Source organism: Tetrao urogallus (assembly GCF_951394365.1).
Source record: "Tetrao urogallus genome assembly, chromosome: 8".
NCBI lineage: Eukaryota > Metazoa > Chordata > Aves > Galliformes > Phasianidae > Tetrao > Tetrao urogallus.
In genome coordinates, this window is record NC_136821.1 from 14,781,947 (window position 1) to 14,806,452 (window position 24,506).

At 60.3% G+C, this 24,506-nt stretch overlaps 2 protein-coding genes across 2 annotated transcripts in view; both read right to left on the reverse strand.

The window, feature by feature from the left end:
- Positions 1-658: 658 nt before the first annotated feature.
- IHH (Indian hedgehog signaling molecule) lies at positions 659-7,895 on the reverse strand (the record flags this gene model as incomplete). The annotated part of the gene is made up of 3 exons (XM_079538788.1): positions 659-1,320; positions 3,675-3,936; positions 7,593-7,895. The coding sequence occupies 3 exons, from the start codon at positions 7,893-7,895 to the stop codon at positions 659-661; spliced, it is 1,227 nt and encodes a 408-aa protein (XP_079394914.1).
- Positions 7,896-12,278: 4,383 nt separating this feature from the next.
- The window catches only part of NHEJ1 (non-homologous end joining factor 1), a gene marked incomplete at both ends in the record, with an annotated part of 30,466 nt that continues 18,238 nt past the window's right edge, over positions 12,279-24,506 (reverse strand). Inside the window, 3 exons of the mRNA XM_079539305.1 lie at positions 12,279-12,359; positions 12,688-12,791; positions 12,997-13,114. Of these exons, the coding sequence (XP_079395431.1) occupies positions 12,279-12,359; positions 12,688-12,791; positions 12,997-13,114 (303 nt within the window). The remainder of the gene's footprint in view (positions 12,360-12,687; positions 12,792-12,996; positions 13,115-24,506) is intronic.

A 24,506-nucleotide genomic window follows, 5' to 3' on the forward strand; every position in this document is an offset into this window, starting at 1 on the left:
GGGCAGCACCTGGGGGGTTTATAGCATTGGGTGCAAATGCAGGGATTTGGGGCTGAGCCTGGGGGAGGCGAGGAGGGAGATGCTTCCTCTGTGCTGCTCCTGCAGGGCTGCATCCCCGGGATGCAATCCCAGAGCAGCTCCCCCATGCTATTACACTGTCCCTGCAGTCAGGATGGCTGTGGTGCTGCCTTTGGGTCCTGTTTCCAAGCCTGCTGCCCTGGCAGCACCCATGCAACCAAGTCATGGGTCTCGTGCCACATCCACGCCATCCTTTCCATACAAGGCACTGGTTTGGGTGTGCCTCTCTTTTGGTCCCAGTACCCACATTCCCTTCCTTCCAGCTGCCACAATCCAGGGACGGGAATGGCATTACCCCACAAAGCACCCAGAGCTCCCTCCCCAAGCCTCCCCATAGAGCTGCAGCTACCGGGAGCCCTGGGTACAACCTCTGGTCCCCACTCCCCAGCCCTGCACACACACACACACATCGCACGCACACACACAAATAGCAGCATGTGGATCCCACCAGCAAAGGGGCGAGGAGGGGGTGTGCAGGGCGAAGCCCCCACGGCTTGGGTGTGGATGCAGCCCCCCCAGCCCAATGTGGGCACAGCTGGGGGTGGGTCACCGCACTGCCACCTCCTCCGCCGGCACACCCTCAGCTCTGGGCCTGGGGCAACCCCAGCGGGTGGAAGCTGTCGGGGGGCAGCAGCATCCTGCCCAGGCGGTAGAGCAGCCCCGAGTACCAGTGCACACCGTCACCCTGCACCCCTGGTCCCCCCAGCAGGCTGTGGTAGAGCCGCAGCGGCCAGAACGCCATCTGTGCCAACTGCTGCTCCCGCACCAGGGCAAAGCATGAGGCCACCACGTCGTCCACCACCAGCGTTCCGTGTTGCGTCAGCGGGGCATAAGCCCCCACGTCCGTCCGGCCCCGCACCCCCACCACTTCGGCGGGCTGCAGCCCCCCTGAGCCCACCGCCACCAGCACGAAGTGTCCAGGCTGCACATGGCTGGCGAAGGTGGGGCGGAATTGGGTGGCGGGTGTCGAGGCATTGTCTGCCACGAAGAGCAGGTGGGTGGGCGTCAGGGCCAGGCGCCGGGGTGGCTGCCGCGTCTCGATGACGTGGAAGGTGGTGAGGGCACGTGGCTCCTTGTCCAGGAAGGCGACGAAGTTGCTGAAGGTGGGCCGACCTGCCCCGTCCATCGCCAGCACCCGCTGGCCTGGCCGCAGTGCCCACAGTGGGGTCCGAGCACCGTTCTCCAGCGTCGCCAGCGCCCGCCCAGGGAAGCAGCCACCCGTCTTCGCGGCAGCCGAGTGCTCTGCACAGGGAGAGAGCAAAGGAGAGGGTTACCCGTCTTCAAGACCCCTAGCATCACCCCACAATGCATGGAGGCCCCGTGCTGCCCGGCAAGTATAACGCTGCCCCGGCATTGCCAATGCGCACAGCTCCCTGCACACAGCGCCACCTCTGCCACCACGCTGCCAAGAGTACCGAGCTGTACCTGCCAGTGCCTGCGACCCACTGCAGTGCTGCTCTGCAAAGCAGGGCCCCCAAACCTGCTGGCACAGGGAGCACCCAGGGCAAAGGGCAGCCCCGGGGCAAAGGGCAGCCTGAACACACAAGGCAGCGGGGGAGGCACATAAAGCTGCAAGCCCTGCACTGTGTGCCCAGGGTGTGTGGGAATTGCCTTCCTGTCCCCTGCCTGCCTGGGTACCACTCAGGGATGCGGCGAGGAGCAGCGGTGGGGTGCAGCACCCAGCCCTACATATTGTCCCCATCCCACACTGCAGCCCCCTCCTCCTGCCTGCTGCTCACTCCACCCTCCCTGCACCCCCTCTCTGAGCTGCAGGGAGGTGTCACAGCTCACAGCCAGGACAAGCCACCAGGCTGTCAGACAGGGAACACTGTCCGACCCAGTTAGGGAACGCTGGCTTTCCAAGGTGTGGTGTTCAGCCCCCGTAGCAGCCCTCTTTCCCAGTCTTCTCATGTTCTATGTGATATCCTCCCACCACAGGGGCACCTTGCCCAGGATCCAGCCCCAACCCGCTCTGCTCCCAACCTAACCCAGCAGTCTTCCCCCAAGATCGCACAGCCCCCAGCCCCCAGCCCCATGAAGAGAGTCACCCATCTGTGGGACAGAATCCTTTTATTGCTCAGATGAGGTGCAGTGTCTGCTCTGCGCCTGTTCCCAGCAAGGGATATGTCCCCAGTCCTGCACCCCACATCCCCAGGCAGGGGCTGGCAGGAGAAGGGGGGCACCTGACAGGAGCGGAGGCACAGGCACCGGGCACGGAGGGGTGCGCGGGTGCAGGGGGACCCAAAGGGACACAATACATACACCAGGCCACGTGGCCATCCGTACAAAAATAAAAGCCATTTACTACGAGGCAGCCCGGCTGCCCTCTGTACACAGCGCTGGGGGGTTGGGATCTGCACTGCACAGCCTCCGCCACACAGCCCCGGGGTTTCCTTGGCTTTAGGGATAAATACGGGGTATCCACATTCATGGGAGATTGCTGCTGTGAGCGATGAGGCTCCGACCTGCCCCCAAAAGCCCTCCAGGAGCTCGGGGCCCCGCTCGCGGCATCTGTCTTCCATCAGTCCGGGGGCACTCAGAGCCTCGGTCCTTTTCTAGGGGCACAGCCCCACTCCTCAGGCCAGCCCCCACGCACCGGGGTCACGGTCCTCGCTCCGGAGCCCGGCCCCGCTCCTGTGGCCAGCCCCACGGGGCACCCCGGGATGGGGGAACCCCGGCGCTTCGCCCACGCTTCGTCCCTCTGCTGCGGGGCCGCGTCGCTCCCTCTCTGCGCCGCGGTCGCCCCACGTCCATGGCGGGCCGTCCTGGCATCGGGGATGGGATCAGCGCGGGGGGACCGGCTGCCGTCGGGGGGCGTCGGGCCGCTGGGCGCGGGCTAGGGCGGTAGGACAGGCACAGTGCGCTGGGAGCCCGGCTCCGCGGGTGTGCGCGGCCGTGGGCGGACCCGGCGCTGCGGCTGTCCCCACGCACGCGCAAGCCCACGAGCGGTGCGGAGCTCTCCCGACGCGTCCCGGCAGCCCGCATGGGTGCCCCGCGCCGTGCGTGGGCCGCTGCTGCCCTCTGCCGCACGCAGCCAGCGCGGCCGGGAGGGGCCGGGGGTTGTGCGGGACCCCGGGCACGGCTCCTGTCCCCCCGGCGGCTCACCCCACACCGTCATAGCCTGCAGAATCGCTTTTCGCGGCACCGCCCGAGAAGCGAGCAACGCCAGCGAGCACAGCATTCAGTCCTGTTCCCAGTATCCCGCAGCCCTCAGCATCCCTCCACAGCAGGGGCCTGATTGCAGGACACCTTTCTGGAGCGTCCTCGTCCCACAGTGGCCATGGGACAACCCGGGGTTGGCTGGGGGCTGCTGCGGAGAGCAGGGCTGGATGGGGACTGAGGGATTGCAAGGGTATGGGAGGCAGCAATGATGGGTACGTGGGGAGAAAAGGGTGTGTAGGGTGAGAAAAGGGTGGAGAGAGTGGGCTCTGTCAGGGAATTTGCCCCATGGCACTGCTGAACGCAGAGCTGTGCCTCACACCCGGCCCCACTGCCTGGCACAGCAATCCCCTAGCAGCACCCCATCAGCCAGCCAGGCCCGCAGCACGCTGCAGCATGGGGCCGTCCCCCAGCCCTGCTGTCTTCTCCATCCTTACCTGACTTGACGGAGCAGTGGATGTGCGCCTTGGACTCGTAGTAGACCCAGTCAAAGCCGGCCTCCACGGCCAGGCGGGCGAGCATGCCATACTTGTTGCGGTCCCTGTCTGATGTCGTGATGTCCACGGCTCGGCCCTCGTAGTGCAGCGACTCCTCTGAATGGTGACCGTCCTCATCCCAGCCCTCTGTCACCCGCAGCTTCACCCCTGGCCACTGGTTCATGACAGAGATGGCCAAGGAGTTCAGGCGGTCCTTGCAGCGCTGCAGGGTGGGGGGCACAGTCAGTAAAGGGCTTTGGGGTGGGCTGTGCTTCCATCGCTGCCCCAGGGGCATAGCGGCCTCACAACCTCATCCATCCCCTGCCCACATGGGGTGAGCCCATTTCCACATGTCCCTTACACAAGGGCTGAGGAACAACAACAGGTCCTCAAAGACCCACAGCTGGTGGCCATAGGGGCCAGGCAAGCAAGCTGTCTGGCTTTGTCCTGTTTTTTTCTCACCCCAAAGCACCCCTCGGAGATGCAGCCCTGTCCACTTCCCCCAGCACAGCAGCTCCACTCACAGCTGTGTCACGGTGGGGACCAAACCTGGTCCAGGTCTGCAGGTACAGCCTGCACTTTAGGTCCCTTCTCTGACTGTAAGAGGGATGGAGATCAGACGGAAAAGGTGCAGAGAATGTGATATGGATGGTACTGAGGTGCTTCTGGATAAAACAGGGTGGGTGGGCTATGACTGCACAGTGGGGGCTATAGGAAAAAAAAAAAAAAAAAGACCAGATGTGGTCCCATACGAGGTAAGTCCTGGGAAGCATTAAATGACACAACAGGATAGCAGGCTAAAAGTAGACTGTGGGGGATGCTTCATACAGTCACAGCCCGGTGCTGGATCTCCTGCTGCAGAATGTCACACTGGCAGCAATACACTCAGGTCATGAGAGCAGCATGGAGAGTGTGAAGCAAGGCCACAGACCTGCTGCTGGGTGCCAGGCGGCTCAGAAAGGCCCTCACGCTGCAGGAGCTGTCCCAGTAGATTTGCCCTCTCCCTGTCCTCCATCACCTGTCCCTATCCTGGGGTGCTGCTCCAGGGGAACTCCACTTGCTCTTGGCACGGTGTGAGCCTCAGGGAGGGCAGTGCCCGGCAGGCCTTTGCTCCATATGGGGCAGGGGAGCGCCTCTACCCTCGTCTCGTGGCTCCCTGGGCGTGGGGAGATAAGGCAGGAAGGTGCTGGACAAACAGTGCCCAGGGGAGGGGAGGAGAAGGGAGGGGAGCGACTTTTGTCCTCAGCAAGCACCAGCGCGGTGCCACTCTGTGCAGACACGAGGACTCCAGGGACCCCAGTGAGAGGGTTCGGGGCCGTGCCCTGCCGAAGTGAGGAGCCCCTCTTGCCATACTACGTTGCTCCACGTGTCCCCTCACCCCCCGCTTTGGGACCCTCTTGTCCCCCTCCACCTTCCCGGTGCTCCCTACAGGAGACGCATGCGCAGACCGAGACCCTCCAACTTCTGTCCCCCGCCGGGACGCCGCCTGCCACTATCCCAGGGACCAGCCACCTTGTCCCCAGCGGTGTCCCCGCAGCGCAGCACCAGGCTGGCGGCGTCCCCGAACCCCGAGCCGGGCGGCCCTGCCTGTGCCCTCGGTGGCCAGCAGGTGTCAGTGCGGGTAGGGAGTAGGAGGGGACCGGAGGGCCGCAGGTACCGGCGGCGAGGAGCGACGGGAGGTAACAAACAGGGAGAGAGAGGGAGAGCAGGTGGGATGTGCAGGGAGCGGGCAGGGACGGGCAAGACAAAAGAAGACCCTGGGAATGTCAGGCTGTGCTGAGCGGAGAGCTGCTCTCTGCCACCCGGCACTGGCTTCACTCCTTTCTCATGCCAAGACTGTGGGCAGGACAGCGTCCCGTAGCAGAAGTCAAACGTTTTAGGAAGGACTGGAGGAAGGACACAGCTCCGGGTCAGGGCAGAGCCATCGGAAAACCCGGGACACTGCTGTGCCTATCGCCTCAGCACTGGGATGCAATGAGCCACAGCTGCCCCCGAGCACAGAGCACTGCCAGGAGAAGAACGGTCACCCTACATCTGCCCCCAGGTGAGGTTTATCCCAGAGAAAGCCAAAAGTCCCACCGTAAGCTCCACATGAGCAATTCATCACCTCTGCAAAGATGGTCTCCAACCATGAGGGACTGCGAGGGGTGATGGGGAGAGATGTGGGGTGGGGACACTGGTGGGAGCAGGGGGCTGGGGACATTCCTGGGCCAGGCTGCGGGGAGAGGTGAGGCGAGCTCTGCCTCCAGCCTTATCTCAGCACCTCCGAGTGGGACCAGCAAGAGCAAACACACTGGAATTCTTGAGGAAGATGAAACGATAAAGTAAAGGCAGGCAGAGAGCAGCTCTACCCACCCCCTTAAGCAGGCAGCATCTTCCGGCTGCCTGGGACACCCAGACCCTTGGACTTGGGGAAAGAAAACAGGTTTGAAGTGAGTCAACAGCAGTAAAAGCCAGGGCACTGGGGGAAGGGATGAGGAGTTGGGTCAATGGCTTTTCCCAGCCCATGGCAGGGCACGGTGCATGAGCTGTTACGTCTGGGAGCATCTCCCAGAGCCAGGGGCACAGGATGAGCCCAGAGGGCCGTGGGATGGAAGTGAGCTACTAGAAGTCATGCCATCTCCTCAGCAATGGAGACAACCCTCAGGACACTGTGATACCCGCAGTACCCTTAGGTCGCAACGACTGGCAGAGCTCACTGCTTCCTCAGCATCCTTGGGCACAAAGATGTTCTGCATCGGGGCTGCAGGCTCCAGGGATTAGCAACTTACAGGGGGGACTCAACCCTTCAGCTACATTCCCTGGTCTGAAAACATCTCTGTGCCATAGCCCATGCCCTTGAGGACCAGCCCTTGGGGCACACAGGGTAACAGAACTGTCAAGCCAGCAACCGCGCTATTCTCCTTGTCACCAGCACCTCGGGCAGAGTCCATGGCCAGAGCCCGGCTCAGCTGCTGCCACCGGGGCCATCCCGCTCACACGCCCATCCCCAGCCCTGGGGTGCAGCAGGCACCTGTCTGCTCCCCGCCTCCCCCAGCAGCTCGCTCAGGCTGTAACCCCGCACTGAGGCCGATGGCCAGGTTTCTTATAGCAAGGCCGTGTGGCTCCTTATCTGCATTCCTGAAACCCTCAGGCATTCTCCTGGCAATATTAAAACACAGAGTAACCTTCGTCCAGCATCACCCCCTCCACCCGCTGCCGTCCTCTGTCCACCCCCCTCCTTCCCACTGGTTCAGAGCACTTTGAAGCTGAATGCAACAGCAGAACATTTGCAACAACAGGTTGTTCCCTTCTCCATACCCAGGAGGGGCAGCCCCATGCCAGGCACCCTTTACCGTCCTACTCTGAATACGAGGGAACCTCCTACTCTGAACACTGAGGTATAGCACGGGAGACAAGGACAGCGAGTGGGATAAACTTGTTGCTCTGCCCACTCGTCGCCAGCACGCTGGGCTCCACGAGCTTATGGTGTGACCCCCAGTACGCAGAGCAGAGGTGCACAAATAGGATAGGCACAGCGGAGCAGGGGACTGCCAGCCCAGGGGACAGTGGGACTCGGTTCGGGGGGATAGCAGTGCAGCACGCGAGCAGCTCGGGGGTACCAGGCACACCTTGCGGTGTAGCAGCCGTGGGTGCTGCCACCTCGGGGTCCGAGGTGCTGCCGGCTCCGGCTCCGACGCGCCCAGCCCCACAGAAGGGGCAGAGCAGCGCGGCGAAGCAGGGAGATGGATGCCCGTGCGGCACCGGGATGCCCGGGGCAGGATGGGGCGGCCGCAGCGCCGGTCTCCGCCTCCCGCCCGAACGAACGGGCCGTGCCGGCAGCCCGGTGCCCGCAGGTACCCGGCGCGGGGGGAGAAGCGGGCGGCGGCGGGGCCGTACCTGGGTCATGAGCCGGTCGGCGCCGGTGTTCTCCTCGTCCTTGAAGATGATGTCGGGGTTGTAGTTGGGCGTGAGCTCCTTGAAGCGCTCAGAGTTCCGCGCGATCTTGCCCTCGTAGCGCCCGCTGGCCCCCAGCGTCTTCTCGGGCACGTTGGGGCTGAACTGCTTGTAGGCGAGCGGGATGAGCTTGCGGGGCGGCCGGCGGCGGCTGCCCACCACCCTGCCCGGCCCGCAGCCGCGCACGGCCGGCGCCAGCAGCAGCGCGCACCCGCTCAGCAGCAGCAGCAGCCGCGCCGGCTTCATGGCGCGCCCGGCGGCCCCGGGGCGGCCCGAAGGGGGACCGGCGGCTCCGGGGGCCCCGCTAGGTTCGGCCGCCGCTCCCGCCGCCCGCCCCGGGGCTCCCCATGCGGCGCGCAGGTGCCGCTGCGGGTGCGGGCGCGGCGGCTGCCCGGAGCGCTCCGGCTGCCCGGTGCGGCGGCCGCCCGCTGTCGTGCCGCTCTGAGCTGCCGTGCCCCGGCGGCGGCAATAAATAGCGAAGGGCCGTTTGTTTTGGCAGGAGAGCGGCCGCTTGCGGGGCGTGGGGCGCGGGGCTCGGCGCTGCCGGAGCCCCCCGCGGTTTGCGCCCTGGCGGTCAGCACTGCGGGGCCGGGGCCGGAGTCGGAGCCGGAGCCGGAGCCGCCGCTGCCTCCGCTCCCCGGGCAGGAGTGAGAGGGGAAATTGAAGAGATCCGGGACCGGGAACCGCCAGGACCGCACCCTGCCCGTGTCCCTGCCTCCCAGCGCCCTCCCTCCCTCGCCTCCTCCCCGCGGAACCTGCCCCGGGCCGCCCGCAGCCTCCTCCCACCGGCCGAGCCCCGCAGCCCACCCCGCCACCTGCCCCTCGGGGCCGCCCCCGCCGTCCGCCCGGCCCGACGCCCCTCGCCCCGGGACGCCCCCGGGCACGAGATGGCACCCCCGGGCTCCGGCCCCCGCCGCGCCGCCTGCTCGCCAGGGGCCCGGGCCTGCGGGCGGGGATCAAACAGAGCAGGGAGGCAGCTGGTTGAAATTTAACCACAATATTCTCGCTCCCCATTGTTTCCAGGGAGGCCCGATATTTCCACAACAGGATTATGGCATCTGATTAACTCGCTGAGACAACAATGAGGGGCTGGGATGGGCTTCCCCTTCTAGCTGCCAAAAGGGGAAAGTAAATACAACACCCTGATTTCAGGAGCGAGGGTTCGCGAGGCCCCCCTGGTTCTCCCCCAGCTACATGCCGGGGAGGGGTCCGGCCACACTCTGCTTGCACCCCTGCAAGTTCCCTGTGTCCTTCCCAGGTGAGGCAGTGCCTTGGGATGGCCCTATACACACCGCCTTGGCGGGGATGGCCCCTCACATCCCTTGGGTGGGCATACTGGAGGGCCAGGCTGGAATAGCTGCAGGTCTGCACTGGGTGATGGAGACAGAGCCATCCAGGCATTTGGATGCAGCCAACAGCACCCGTGCATTTGGGATGCTGCTACCCAGCAGCTCCAGAGGACTGTTCCCTTTGCAGGATATACAGGCAGAGCAAAGTTGCCGAGAGGTGTCTGCATCAGGGTCAGAGCAGGGGCACGAAGCCCTGCCACAACCTGGGATGCGTGGTGTCCTGCTGCTCCCATATGTGATGGAGCAAGAAGCAATACCTACGGTCCCCAGCCCTAACACTTGCACATCTCGGTTGACTCTTCCAGAAGAGCATCCTACAGGAGTCAGCAGGAAGAGCAGAGAGCTGTCACAGCATCTCTCCTTGTGCCTTCCTCTGGGGCTTCAGGAAGGGCACAGCTCACCGTACATCGCAGGCACAGGAGGAGCAGAGCCTGAGCTAAGGTTGAAGGCTGCTCTGCACTCCTGCTGGAGGGGCGATCCCAGCTCCCTGCCTCTCTAATCCAAAGCCAGACCCTGCAGCATGCGTATTACATGTGCCTGTCCCCTGTCCAGCTCCAGACTGGCAGCAGCCTGGTTCTGCCCTCACTGGAACAAAATCCATATCCCCTGGAGACCCAGAGCTGCAAACAGGGAACTGACTTTGGTTGTGACTGTGGCACCAGTGGTCCCAGCACTCTGCGTCAGCTCTGGGCACGGAAAGAAGTGACAGGCTTCTGCCCCTGGATGCAGAGCCTGCTGTATATCCATGCAGCAGTGATCTGTGGGGATGGCCCAACTCCTGCATGGGAAGTGGGACATGGGAGAGTTACCTGCTCATTAACACTGCCTGGATATGAAGAGCAGCCCACCAGGAAGCACCCCAGGAGTGGGTGGGGACACTGCTGAGCTCTCCACAACCTCTTCCAGTGGGACTGACATCAACTGGGCTCAGCACTGACCACAGCATCCATATCCCAGTGCCAGCCTGTATACCTGCCGGCACATGGGGCAGGACCCCAGGTGTGGCTGGGCAGCCAGTGTAGGGGGCTGTCTGCCCAGGGACTGGTGGAAAAGGGCGTTTGCAGCTGCAGCACTGGGGCATGGAGAGGAATTACCTTCCAGCATCTCCTGCAGCCGCCAGCTACTCTTAGGCACTTTCAGGACCAACCCCACACAGTCCTCCTGGCTGTGTCCTCACCTCGCTCTAGTCCCCCTTTCCTCCACTCTCTGGCTTCACCCCTCAACCAATGGCACTGCAGCCTCCAGCCATCAGCATCCTGTGGATACCAAGCTGGTACCAGGCTGGCACTGGGCTGGCACCAGGCCCCGCAGGGCTGCCCGGAGCAGAGCACAGTGCAGAGCAAGCAGGCGGCGGAGCCGGGAGATGCAGTCTAGGTGGTGCTATTTCTCTATTTTTGCACTGGTTGGGTTTGGGATTTTCCTCTCCCTATTCGCTGCCTTGGTCGTCTTCTTCTCCTCTCTCTTTTTTTTTTTTTTTCTTTTCCTTTTCTAAAAATACTTGACAGCGATTGAAAGGTCCCTTTAATCGAGGCCACAGAGCCCTTATTAAGGGCACGGGTCGGGGTGCTGGGCCGTGCCCGGCATAACGGCTTCATTAAACCCTGCGAAAACTAATATTTATGGAATCAAATTTATGGAGGCCGAGGCCGAACTTGTGGCCTTTAATGTGTGTCGGAAGCTCAAATCCAGCCGGCTCCAGGGAGGAGGGGGTGGGGACAGGGAAGGAGACCCCAGCGGGCCAGGCTGGGACAATGCGCAGTGACACTCCCCACAGCTGGCGTCAACCTGGGCCTGGAAGGCACCTTGTCCCCATTCTGGAGCCATGGGGCTGGGGGTATTGGCAGAGCTCTTTTTCCCACTGACAATTCTGATCTGCTTTCATCTCTGCTCCTGCAGCCCATCCTTCCCATGCCCTGGGACAGGATGTGTTTCAGCAGCAGGTCCTTGCCTGCAGCTCATGCCCTCCAAGCAGTGCTGACCCATGTTGGAGATGGGGCACAGCCCCAGCTCTTTCACCCAGGAGAAAGCAATGTGGTTGGGAAAGCCCAGAGAGCCCCAGAGCCCCCGTTGCCCTACAGCCCACAGGCGCCTGTTCCAAAGGCTCCTGGGTTGTACTCAGACAGGAGAAGGCAGGACACAAGGGTATAGGCACACGATCCCCACTCCATGGCTTCCCCTTCCCATCACCCACTCTGCCCCGCATGCTGCTCCCTTGGAGAGGAAGTATAAAAACCTCTCGCCCTGGGACTGGCCGGCCATGGCCCTGCAAAGGCCCTTTCATTCCCCTTCTACAGACACAGGGGCTGCTCCGGATGTTTTTGTTTCCCCCTTGCTGCCCTTGAGAGAAAGCAGTGAGCCTGCGGCCAGCCCAGCCCTGGGGAGCCAGGGGCAGGCAGGGGCACGGGACCCTGCTGCTATTTTAGGAGCTGGATTGGGTATGGGAGTGGCTTCCCAGCTTCAAAGGGAAGCACGTGGAGACAAGAGCTGGGAGAGGAGAGGAAGGGTTAATGCATACACGGAGGGATGAATGGATGGATGGACGGATGGACGGATGGACTGAAGGATAGAGGGAGGGAAGGAGGGAGGGAAGGATGATCGAGGGATGCAAGGAAAGATGAAGGAAAGAATGGATGGAAGGAGGAATGGATGATGAAGAGATGGAGGAAAGGATGGAGGGAAGAATGGATGGAAGGAAGGAAGGAAGGAAGGAAGGAAGGAAGGAAGGAAGGAAGGAAGGAAGGAAGGAAGGAAGGAAGGAAGGAAGGAAGGAAGGAAGGAAGGAAGGAAGGAAGGATGGACAGTGTGTGAGGGGGTAGAAATTATACTTTGAATACAGAGAGAATCTATAATATGCTGCACCAGAGGTTGCACCCCTGTCTCAGCACCATGGGCTGAGGAGGGGCAGAGCAGAGGGAGAAGGAACATCACCCAGACGCAGACCTTTATTGCAAAGGGCAGGACTTTGTCTTCCAGCCAAAGGAACACCTCACCAGAGCCCTGCAGTTTCTGTCTGGGCACCCACATGGCAGCATCCCTCCCACTAGCCCCAGGTACAGCACGAGCTCCACATAGGCAGCCTGGGATCTGCATCTGGGCAGAAGCACAAAGAATTCCCTGAGATATCAACAGGTGGACAAGAAATTCCGTCTCCTCGGCAGTGGGGAATGACCCCAGAAGAATCCACAGGGAGATGCAGATGAGGCATAGGACATGTGGTGATCCACACAGCCTTTCTTAGGTGCTGTGGGACAGAGACCCTCAGGACAGCAGCAGCAACCTTTCAGCTGAAGAGCCCTTTTGCCTTCTTCGGCTTGGCCTTGGCCACAGGTAGTCGGGGCTTCTGCACCGGGGAGGAGGTCGGCTGTGAGCAAAGGGGAGGCAATGTCAGCCCCCTGGGGGGGTTGGTGCAGGATGGGTGCAAATGGGAGCAGTGACACCCCATGGGGAAGTGCAACAGTACGTGTGTGCAACAAGACCATGTGTCTCCCAGTCAGTGTATACAGGGAGTGGGATGTGCTAGAAATCAACCCAAGCCCACCGGCCCACCTTGGTGGGGCACAGGGCTGGGCTGCACAAGGCTGGGCACTGAGGGCAGCAGAGCATGCAACAGCTGGCTTCAATCCCCTGCCAGTGCATGAAGCCCCATCCCTCTGCTGGCAAGAACAGGCTGTTCCCAGCATCGTGCTCACCGTGGCTTCCTTGCTCAAAGATGCTGTTTCGTCCACTGGCGACTGGGGCGCCGGGTCAGGGTGTCCTGAGGTTTCTGCAGTAGGCGCCAGGTCCTCAGTGTCCTCTGGTGCCAGAAGGGAGAGATGCAATTTGGGGTTGAGCTGAGGAAACACAGAGTATCACCCAAGCCCACGCTGGGAACAAAGGGAGCTCAGCTCAAAGCAAAGGGGAGTCGGTTGCATCCAGGACCTCATTCCCATTTCCCTGGGAAGCGGGCTTGACCCAGGAGTATTCCACATTCCCCCACTTCCCAGCCAGGAGCTCCTCACCTGGGTGATGCCGTTTCCGAGCCAGCTTGGCCTCCTGCAGCGTCACTGCCATGTAGAGCTGCCGCAGAGCGGAGGTGAATGCGTGTCCATCTCCTGCACTGCAGATTTGGGGCAGGCTCTGTGGAGAGGCCAGAGACAGTCACCCCACTGCCAGCATTAGGGTCTGGAACAGCCCCGGGAGCAGCCAGCTCCTGCCAGACCACCCTGCCTTGTGCTGGACAGCAGGGAAGGGGCTGTGTGTGCCTACCTGCAGGACTCTGCGCTTCACCGTGGAGACCACAACATGGTTCTGCCCTGGTGCTGCACCATCACTTGCAGGCATGCAGATGCTCCCTAGTTGTGCATGCACATGCTCACATGGGCACACACGCACACACACACACAGCTGCACACCTGCTCTGCCTTCCCATTAGGAGGAAGATGGCAGAGGTCAGGGCAGCTGCTCGCATGGTCATTCATGAGCTGCTGAAGATAAGATCACATGGGAAGGGCTGTGGCTTCCCCAGCAGAAGCAGTGTGGAGGCATGCTGATAAGGAACAAAAGCTTTTGGCATGGGCAGGACCCCAGGCACACTGGGGGGCAAGGAGCCCCTGCCTTGTCACAGTCTCCTGTGCAGCGATGCCTGCACAAGCAGCATAAGCCACATCCAGTGCCGATGCAGAGAAATCCCCCTCATGCCCGTGCCCGCTGAGGGATGCTGCTCTCAGCATAAGGGCTGTGTCAACATGTGCAGGGACCTTGGAGGATGCCTAGGGTACAACGGCTATGAAGGGGTGCAGGAAAGTAGGTGTGCGTGCAGGGCTGGGGAAATGCATCTGAGGGGGGTTGCTCAGTGATGTGCAGCCGTACACATGTGCAGGTGTATGCATGTGTGATGAGTGTAGCTAGGGATGCACGTGGGGCTGTTTGTGTCTCCATGTATGTGTGTGTGTCAAAGGTCCGGCAGTAACCTCTGCTCAGCTCCACACCCAAACAGCAGGAGAACAAAGTGTAACAGATAAGGCTGATTCCTCCCCAGGATGGGGAAGCGGGGAGGGGATGGGGACACTCAGACCCACTCAAGGCCAGAGCCCAGAGCCTGGGACAGCATCCCAAGGGCAGAGAGGGCAGGCAAAGACCCTTGGCACTCTGTGCTAGGAAGGGAGGGCAGTGATAGTGTCCAGAAGGGCACCTTCTCCACAGCTCTCAGACTTCCTGCTGGAGTAGAAAGCATGGAAGACCTCTTAGCTGCAGGACAGTCATGTCATTGGGGCCTGCTTTTTGGCCAGCATCTGTGTCCCTGCCCACTGCCAAAGGAGGCAGCAGTGCTCTGGTCCAAGCCCTACAGCATCGTTGGGGCTGCTCACCACCCTGCATTGCCACCTCTGGGCTTTGTGCAACGCTGGCACAGCATGAGATCCAGGGGAGGATGAGGGATGCTGAGCGCCTTGGACATCCTCGGGAGCTCTCACACTAGATGCCTCAGACCTCCAGGGTCTTGCTCCTGAGGCTGCAAAAGCAGTGTCCAATGCTGGGAAGGAGATTGACTGTACTTCAAAGGCAGCAGAGGGGCTGGCATCGGGTGGCCGATACAGCCTAGATCAAAGGCATGAACTGGAGTCATAATTCAGAGAAAAGCAAACAGCAGCTCCCAGGAAAGCCAGGAACGGCAGCAGAGTGAGCAAAGTGTACCAGATAGCACTGTGTGGGTCAGTGCCCTTGTGGGACAGGGGAGTCCCTGCACAGCCATTTGGTGTTGGTGCCAGCACCCTGCTGCTGTCCCCTGCCACTGAGCAATCCCTGGGAGCAGTCAGGGCTGCAGGTACAGGGCCCGTGGCTCTGGGAAGGGGCTGCTGAAAGCCTGGGCTGGAATCTGGGAGTCAGCAGGCAGCTCTGAGCCATTGGGCAGGGTGGGATGGGAAGCTGCTAGGCACAGACCTGAAGGGAAATCAATGAATTTATGAGCAGAGCTGGAAGAGTTTCTCCATAGAGCTGTGACTCAGCGGGGAGCAGAGTGTGCTGTGCCAGCCAGTGGCCACCTGATGGCCCCGGAGGATGTGAGGGACAAGAAGGTCTCCCCAGAGGGGCAGGTAGAGAGACAAGATGTGGCTGTGGGTGACATCTCCCTTCTACTTGCCCCATGGCTTCAGCACATCACAGAGCCAAACCCTGCTGCAGCCAGTCTGTTGTCCCCAGTATGGCTTCAGCCCTGGCTGCTGGAGCCTTTTGTTTTTCTCTGATTACTTCTCTGTGGGAACTAGGACACAAGGGGTGCCGGCCAGGTTCCCCCACTGCGGTGCCTGGAGAGCTGGCAGGGGGGGTCACCCCATGTTATGACTACCTGCCCGCAAGGCCAAGAGCCGTGCCCCGGTATCAGGAGCTGCTCAAGGCTGTGGCACCGGCACGGGATGCTCAGTAGCACAGCCTGAACACTGTGATTAGCCAAGCTGGGGGGGCTGCCCGGGAAGGGGGGGCTAGGGCACTGCACCTGTGCTCAGCAAGGACAGCTCACAAGGAGATGCAGCCCAGACACAGCATTCATCCCCATCGCCCTGCCTTCACCCATCCCTGCCCACACTCCCTTTGCAAGGGCCCGTAAGAGATGGGACTTCGGATGTCCCCTTGGCCATGTCACCCATGGGTGAAGCAGCGTCACCATCCCCTGGCACAGGGCTGCAGGATGGAGGGGCCGTACTGGGCCCCCACGCTCGTGCCAAGCACCAGAGTCTAAATCGGTCGCGCTCAAAGCTGGGGACTGACCCTTTCATTATCACACCAGACGTTCGAAGCGGTTACCAACATTCTTCACTGCAAACCCCACATTCCTATTTTTTAATATATTTTTAACTGGAAAACAGAGTGAACAGGGCCTGTTTGGAAATTACAGCCTGGCTGCTGTGGCTTGTATGTCAGATCTGCCCACATTCCCGTGGCCAGCCTCAGCACATGCTCCACAGGGGCACACTTAATAATTCCTACAGGGGCCAGGAGCCAAGGGGTGTGTGCCGCAGGGGGAGGATGGGGGGGTGGAAGGCTTTCCCGGGTTGGCCCCAACAGCAGATCTGCAGAAGCAGCGTAGTGGAGCAGTGGCCTGGGAGCAGGATGAGCATGGCAGCTGGCACTGCACTGACATAGCAAAGTCTGGTGATACTGCAGCAAGCAGCCTGTGGTGGGCAGGAGAATGGCTTCATTGCTGGGGCGTTGCTGTGCCTCATGGCTTGGCTGCTACCACCCTCCCTGTTGCAGGCTTTATGTTGCCAAAGATTCACCCTGGGACAAGCAGAGAAGAGCACGGGTCTGTGCCACCAGCAAAGGGTCCTACCTGTGGGAGGACACATTCGAGTTGCTGCTTTCTGGTTGGGATCAAGGGTAGGGACAACAGAGGGATGTGCCCAAGCTTTGACCCTGCAATGTCCCAGCACCTCATCCCATGCAGGCATGCAGCAGCAGCAGCCAGGAGAGGCGCTGGCACGGTGCAGGAAGGGTAGGATGGCCAGGGCTTCCCCGGCGTGGAGCCAGCACTGCACACACCTGGCAGGAAGCGTCTGTGCCGGCTGGAGAAGGCAGCCCGGAGCTCAGAGAGGTGACAGAGGTGATGGGGTCACCCCAGGGAACAGCAGGCGGCAAAGCCAGGGCGGCCAAGAAGCACAGCCTGGCACAGCTTGACACGGCATGGCACGGCACAGCCTGGCACGGCCCCACACTCCTCCCGGCAATGCTCATGGCCCTGCTGTGGGTGATGTTTTCCTTTCCCCCTACTTTCAAGGCCTTTCCAGCAAGCAAATGTCAGGCGCATAAAGAGCGGCACTGTGAGCGGAAGATGGAGCGAGAATGCCTGCCCGCGTCCCTCCGTAAGTGCCGTCTCACACTTCATCAAGGCGGCCTTTGCGAGCGAGGCACCCGCTTAACAACCAGCAGTCTATGCAGCCTGGTGACCGCAGCGGCCCGCTGCTCAATACTCTTTTCTTTTCCCCTTGTGCTGTTCCCGCGGGTTGGATTACAGCATGCAGCGCATTGTGCTGCTGCACGGTAGTGGGGATGCTGGGGTCCTGCCCTGCCCTGCCCTCCTGCTGCTCTTCCAGGTCCCAGGGACTAATCCAGGGGAAAGGAGAGTTGGTGAGGCGATGGTACAGCTGCACCAGGGACAAGGGGCTGCTGTGGCACACCCAGTTCCATGCTGGCTGCAGGCATGTGCCAGCTCTGAGCCCAGCATCCAGCTTTTCCTGGGGACCCCTCTTGGCAAGGTAGCTGGCTGGTTCATGCCAGCTTGCCACTGTGTAGGGTGGACACATCACCCAGCTCCATTATTGCAGGGTTGCGCTGCGAGGCATGCCAGCTCATGCTGGTTTATTATTGTCCATCCAGGAAAGCTGGACACATAGCGCCAGTTTGTTATTGTAGGGTTTCTCAGGAAGGTCAGCCAGCTCATCCTGGCTTGTTATTGCTCAGGGCACCTATGGGGCTGGCCAAGAAACTTCCTGCAAAGTGGGGTGACGGAAACGAAGCCACACCTGATGAATCACATGGGTGCCACGCGGCAATAAGGGACAGTGGCGAGTGGGATGCTGTGCCCTAGCTCCACCCAGCACAGACAAGCTCATGGCTCCCCTGGGGCAGTGATACTGGCTGAGAAGTGAGAACATGGGGCAGGGAGGGGACAACTGGGGCTTGTGCCATGCCAGCAGGAGAGGATGGGCAGAGCAGCCCCTTGGAAAGCCAAGCCTGAGAGTGGTGGGGGGATACTGCACCTAGCGTGATCCTGAGCCAACTGGGGATTAGCTGCACCACCAAGGCTCCAAGCAGAAGAAGCTTGGGGCTGAGCCAAGTGAGATTAGGAGCTCTGGGGCAAATTTGGGTGCGCTCAGGACCAGGCTGAGCTGCTCCTCCCTGGTGGCTTTGCAGTTCCTTCCTGGCATGGGTGCAACCAGCCAGCGGGGGGCTGTCCCTGGGACACTGTCCCATCCTCAATCGAAACTGCAGCAGGAAATGTAGAGGGGACAGCAGGGCTAATCCCTGAGCTAACACAGGCATCTTGCTGGCAGAGTGGGTTAGCAGTACAGGGTCTGACGTGCCCCAGAAGCACTGGCACCACTGCTGGCACCACCACTGAGTCACTGTCACCTCTCCTTGCTGGTGACAGCCCATGTTTCCCATTTCCTGCAGCCAGCACCATCCCTGGCATGGTACCACCTTGCCCAGAGAATACAGGGACACACCCCCTTCATCACCAGTGCCATGGTGATGCAGATGTCCCTTCTGGGTGGTGACCAGGTGAGTCTGGTGGTCAGTGTCCCTGCAGGCACTGATCAACTGTGCCCATGCCCAGGTACCCCCATGGTGCCTAGTTTTTCCCCTAGTGCCCAAATGTCCACCTGAGCAGAGCCCACCTGTGGCAGTGCCCAGGTGTCCCTGTGATGCCCAGCTGTCCCATGGGCAGTGCCCAGCTGCTCAGCACAGATGTTGGGTTTTGGCCAGGCAGCAGATTGAGTGTCAGGCTTGCTCTCAGCACAGCAGCAGTGGCAGGAGGCTAGGCTGCCTGGCGAGCACACAGCCCCTTCATTCATGGCAAAAATAGCCCCCCGGGGTGTGGTCCAACCTGGAAAAGCCCCCTCCAGCCTGGCCAGCCCATGTTTATTCAGCAGGGGACGCGCTGCTCTCCCCCTGACATTGGCCCCATGCCGTCTCCGTGCCAGAGCAGACGTTCTTGGATGCAGTTCCCTGGGTCCCCCTGGCCAAAACACACAGGCTGGGGCATGGGGTGGCAAAGCCCTAAAAAGCACTGGGTTTGTCTCCAGGAGGAGCAGCCCCCAGTGATGTCATGAGAGTTTGCGAGCGGCCACATGAAAGGGGCTCACTGCCCAGGAAATCCATGGGCCTGCGTTCCACCAGACAAGCCAGTGATTCTTCAGCAAGCAGGGAAGGAAATCTCGGAGAGCCCAAGCCAAGCCCTGGGGATAACCCCCCTTCTTCATAGTCCCTCAGGGCCTCACCCCCGTTCCGCCTCCTTATCCAAATCTTAGCCCCAAAGACCCCAGCATCCCAACAGTGGGAGCATCCATCAGTGGATGCAGGGGGTGATTTAGGGCCAGGGTGCACTGCTGGCAGATAAACAGGGATGAAGCAGAGCAGAGGATTCTCTTTCAGGAGGGATTACGACAGGGACAGCTGGGAACACACAGACTCAGTCCCCTACCCCCTCCCCAACTCGACCTGCTCTAGCATGCACTGAAGACATGAGCTCTGAAACCAAATCAGGTGCCACAGGACCCCCTCCCCATTTACAGTTGGGGTGCAGGCTGCCACACCTGGAGAGCAGGGCATGCTCTGCCTTCTTCATCCTCCCCACGCAGAACCGTCCTGGCTCTGCAGCCCAGCACCATGGACCCCTTGCTGCACGGGCACTGAGGATGGTGATCTCACCCATCTCCGACCCAGGGAAGGAGGGGAGCTCAGGCTTTGGGACTGCCAATCACCAGCATTACAAATGTGCCCTCAGAAGGAAAACAAAGTAAAAGCAAAATAAAAACAGAGAGGTGAAAAATTCCTTGACATTTCTCTCCTGTGAGTCCCCAGGGCCGGCAGAGAGGCGAGAGTCTCCGGCGTTTGTCAAGCAAACACTTTCACACCCCAGGCCACGCTCGGCATGCTGCCGCTGGAATGCCAAATATATATTTAAGCCCTGCTCATCAAAGGAGCCTGTTCGGAGTCGGTCTCGGGCAATGTGCATGTGGGTTTGGCCCAGAGCAAAAACCAGAGGCGCTGAGAACATTGCTTGGGGATGAGAGACAGCGTGAGCGCACGGAGGAGATAAGTGACAGCCTCCAAGGCCGTGCGCCCGTAGGTCGCGGACTGGGCACGAGATACCTGCTGCATTATCAGCTCGTGTCGCACCACGGGGTGGGGATGTTTAGGCTGGAGGACGGCCAGTGGCAGCTCTGCATTCCATGCTGTAAACCCAGCCAGAGCTGAATGAGCTCAGCCAGCAATGCAGGGTGCAGGGGGATGAGCAGGAAGTGGCACCGGGAGAGAACAATCGCGGAAAGGAGGGCTGGCTGAGCACATCATGGTACCCATATCGGAAGGTGACAAGTGTCCTTGGGCTGCAGGTCAGAGTTGGCCAGGAAAGAAGATCATTGCCACAAGCAAACCCAGCACGCTGGTGCTGTGAAATCAGGCATTACACGCTTGTTGCCCACAGCAGGAGCAGTTCATTGGTGTTACATGAGGATAACCCTGGCCAGGGGGGGAGCCCATAGGGGTCTGACCCTGCGCAGCCGTGCCCCCACCCGGGTTCATCCCCAGGTGAGGGGAAGGAGCGCAGGGCAGTGGGTTGGATTTCAGGCACCTGCTGCAAATAAAACACCCTGTCAGGAGCATCCCCTCTTGAGAAAGAGATGGGGTCCCAGCGGGGCTGCGGGGACATAGAGAGACCACACCCCCATCTATCTTTGCCCTGTGAGGTTTAGTTTTGGAAGCTGAGCAGCACCTGCAGGGCTGGGGCAGGGTGCAGGATGTTCCCAGCCACTTCCCACAGCTCTCATGGCTGCCATGCTGTCAAAGACTACGGAATCCAAATTCTGAACTCTGTGACAGCAGCATTGCTCTGCTCCACGCTCACCCAGAGTAGGGATGCTAGCCAGCTCTTCATGCATGGCGAAAAGGAAATCACACCCAGCCCGGCAGCATGCCTGGAGTGCTGCCAGGCTCTCTTCCTCCTGCTGCACGGACGTTTCCTCCTGCTCCTCCATTCGTCCACCTTGGTGCCTGCTATGCTAAGGATCTGTGCGCTCTGCTCTCATCCCCACGCTCCAGCCCTTGCCTGCTCCATGCAGCAATGCCTTGCACTGATGAGTTTGCCCACCCCTTTTTAAAAGCCTTGCTGTTTCCATTCTACATTTTTCTACTTCCTTTTTGTTCAGCGTAGGATTATTTGTCATCAGCCCCAAAACAGTGTGGCCATGGTCCCCTCAAACCCCCTGCCTCCAGAAGCTGAGGATGCGAGCCTCTCTGACCACCTCAAAACACAAAAAACATGTCTGTTCAGTGGATGCCAGCACATCTACAGCCCAAGAAAGAGAACAGGAATCAATTACAAGCCTGGCAAAGGCAGCGCTGCTCTGGGACTCCAGCACCAGCTTCGTGCCCACGTGGCACTGCACTGGGTGCACTGGGGCTGAGAGCAGCCCACCTTCTGTCGGCACACCCCACAGCCCCCAGGGTGCAGATGTCCCAGCAGCTGGCAGGGACACACAGGGGAACCACTTGAAAGCCATGGTAGGAACGTGCTGGTAAACCAAGGCCACTCCTCTGCTTTCCAGAGCACTTCTCCGCATGTTATTTATAGATTGTGCTCCGGGTGCCCACCCAAAGGGAGTTCAACCCGTAAGGTGCACACTCTTTGCCTGCTCTGCCTTGGAGCTCCCAGCAGCCTCAGTCAGAACTGCCCCAGATCCACTTGGGAACTGGGATGCTCACGGCATGGCTTCACAGCCTGCACAATGGGACTGCTGCCTTGCTCTGGCCACCTGCATGCAGCACAGGAACACAGAGATGGACTTGGAGAAGGGCACGGGGACTCCTAGCATCTCCCAAGGGCCATGGGATAAGGATGCTCCTGCAGCAACATGTGTCCCCAGCACCAATCAGGAGCAGGTTGCTGAGTGTATTCCACAAGTGCGCTGACTGTGGGGGGGCACGGGTCTCCTGCAGCTCGCCCCTCATGCTATGCATGTCCCACTGATACTGGTGATGGGAATAGAGCCCTCTAAACCATCTCCTCAGCACCCGCACATCCCGATTACCAGCCCCGAGTGGACCTGAGTCCTTCCACCACAACCACAGAGGGGAAAGTTTCCCAATTAAAAACCTAAAACTGGCAACAAGGTGCCCATGGCAGGAACCTTTTAAACTGGCCATTAAACTTTATAAGTGAGACGGGCACCGGGAGCAAGCAGCAGAGCTGCAGGAAAACAAGCCGCCCCTCCTCAGGCAGCCTAACCACGGCTGTCCCCAAAGCCACAGAGCTGACGTCACGGCATGACCTCACCCCGTCACCCACTGCCTGGCCAGCCTCAGCCCCATGTTTACCCCTGCCTGGCCCCAATGCTGTCCCTCGCAGCTTGCTTTCCCTTTGAGGTCAGCAGCCCCAGGGCCTGGCGAGGAAGAGGAAAAGAGCAGTAAGACGGAAACCAAACCTCATTGCCCACAAAGGCGGGCTGCAAAACACGGAGCCCTGGTAGCTCCCTCCCAGCCCTACTTCTCCCGGCCATGTGCTCCCCTCCTGCCCTAAGTGAGGTAGCCTTGAGGGACTATGGATGCGCAGCTCTCATCCCAGCTGTGGCTCGCAGATCCTGCCCTGGCCATGCCTATTGCTGTTCTCCTGTTTTCCTGCAGATGGGCTGAGAGTGAGTATCAGAGTCAGGCAGGGATGCTCTGCAGGTACCCATGAGGATCTGCATCCCAAGGGGCTACATGCCTGCCCCCAGCCCTGCTGGGATAAAGCTGGGGACATGTAGCCAGACCCATGACACTGGATTTTGGCTGGAGGAGCAGAAAGACAGAACACCAAGGCACCAGGACATCTGCCTCTGGATCTCTCCAAATTGCCACCAGCTTCAGCCAGGAACAGGTGTGCCTGCGGTGCCACATTACCCTGCTTGGCATGGTGGAAGCTCAGCCAGGGAGGGATGAAACTGGTCTGGCAGTGATGCTGGAAGAGCACCATGACATTTTTTGGATCATGAGAGCAGCCAGGGGACAGCACTGGGAGCCCAAGCCCTGCACAAAGCCTGACTGATGTGCTCAGCTTGGAGCTGCGCGTTGCCAGAAAATGAGAGAGAGCCACAAAACCCACAGGGGCTCACAGGGGGATAGTGAGAGAAAGAGCAGGGGCAGCTGCAGCAAGCACACGGCACTGGTCAGAACAGGCTGGGAAGCCGCTGTCCCTATGTGCTGCTGTGCAGAGCCACACAGGGCACATTCTGCCCACTGTCACCTCCACCAGAGGTTTGTGGGTTGCATTTATAGCCTCAGCCGCAGACCCTGTCCCCATAGCATCCGTATCCTCTGGACCGCATGGCGCTGGCCTGCATCCCTCAGCCCGCAGCATTTGGGGAGCGGGCACCCACTGCCAGCCCTCAGTGCCTGGCACATGGGTGCACGCACGCACGCACACTGCTTGCACCCTGTGAGCATCGATCAGTGGGGAAGCACATACACACACTCACAAACAGGGCAGCGTCTGCAAACAACTGCTTGTTAAGTTAAAATTAAACTCTGCACAAATATTGACCTTTGGAGGGGACACAAACCCTGCCGATATATTTACCAGCTTTATAAATGGGCCTGACCACAGTGCCCTATACGCTGGGCTGCAGGAGACAAAGGTTGTGGAGGTGCCCAGATGACATCCCACCATCAAGGGGCTCTGCCTGGACGACACCACTGTGACCCTCAGCTGCCTCCCTGCCCTAAAGTGAGGCTCACCCTGGGAACAGTCTGACTCCAAGGATGCATAGAGCAATTTGGTTGTCACAGGACAAGCGATGAGTTCTTCTCCTAGGAGAGCTCCCCCAGGACTCCTGTTGGGCACCCAGTTGGTCATCTAGCCAACAAAAGGGCTCTGCACATCCAAGGGGCCCAGCATGATGGTGCCCAGTCCCAGGACGCAGAGGGACGCACAGCACATACAGCAGGGGATGCCTGAGTTCCAACTCTCGGAAATACTGAATAAAGTCTTATTCAGGCTGATGTAAAACACTGTTAAAACACACAAAAATCCTTTGAGTAATGGGCGAGCGGGAAAGAGGCATCTATAATTAACAGTAACTGTTCGAGACGGTCGCTGCCCAGTGATGTGTACTGTGCAAAACCACTTGAAAAGGCCCCGTCTGAAAAGCGAAGCCTGGGGTTTTTCAAGAAGCCCGTCATGTAACCATCCTGGCCCTTCCAAAATAATTCTGCCATATTAAAAAAACCCAAAACCTCAGCTTAATCGCCCTGCAGCACTGGGACCAGAGAGCTCTGAGGAGAGGGGAAGGGAAGCACAACTGGCTTCCAATTAGAGCCTCGTTAGAAAGGAAAGCTGGAGAGCTATTAGAGAGCAAGCCGGGAGTGAGCCCAGCCTTGGAAGCTGGAAGGAATATCCCCACCACCCTGCCCCATTGGTGGGCACAGTGGGACATGGGGTGGTGGGGTCCCAGCTGTGGGCACTGAGCAGAAGGATGGGAGAGACCCTTGGGGGACTGCTGCAGGTGCAGGGGTCAAATCCCCCTGGGATGCACTGACACTGTATGGGGCAGGGTTTGGGGATGCTCAAGGGGGAGCTGGGGACAGAGAAGAGGGAGAAGATGGGGAACTGGGGTTGTAGTCTTTGCGGTGTCCTCCCACGTGCAGAAACACAAGGACCAGAGATCGCACATCCACATGGTCTGCAAAGCCACAGCTTCGCCCAGCCCTGGCTGGCAGCTACACGGGGAGAGAAACCTCACAGCAAGCGCGTCCCTCCACACCTTGCCCCTCAAGTCCCCAT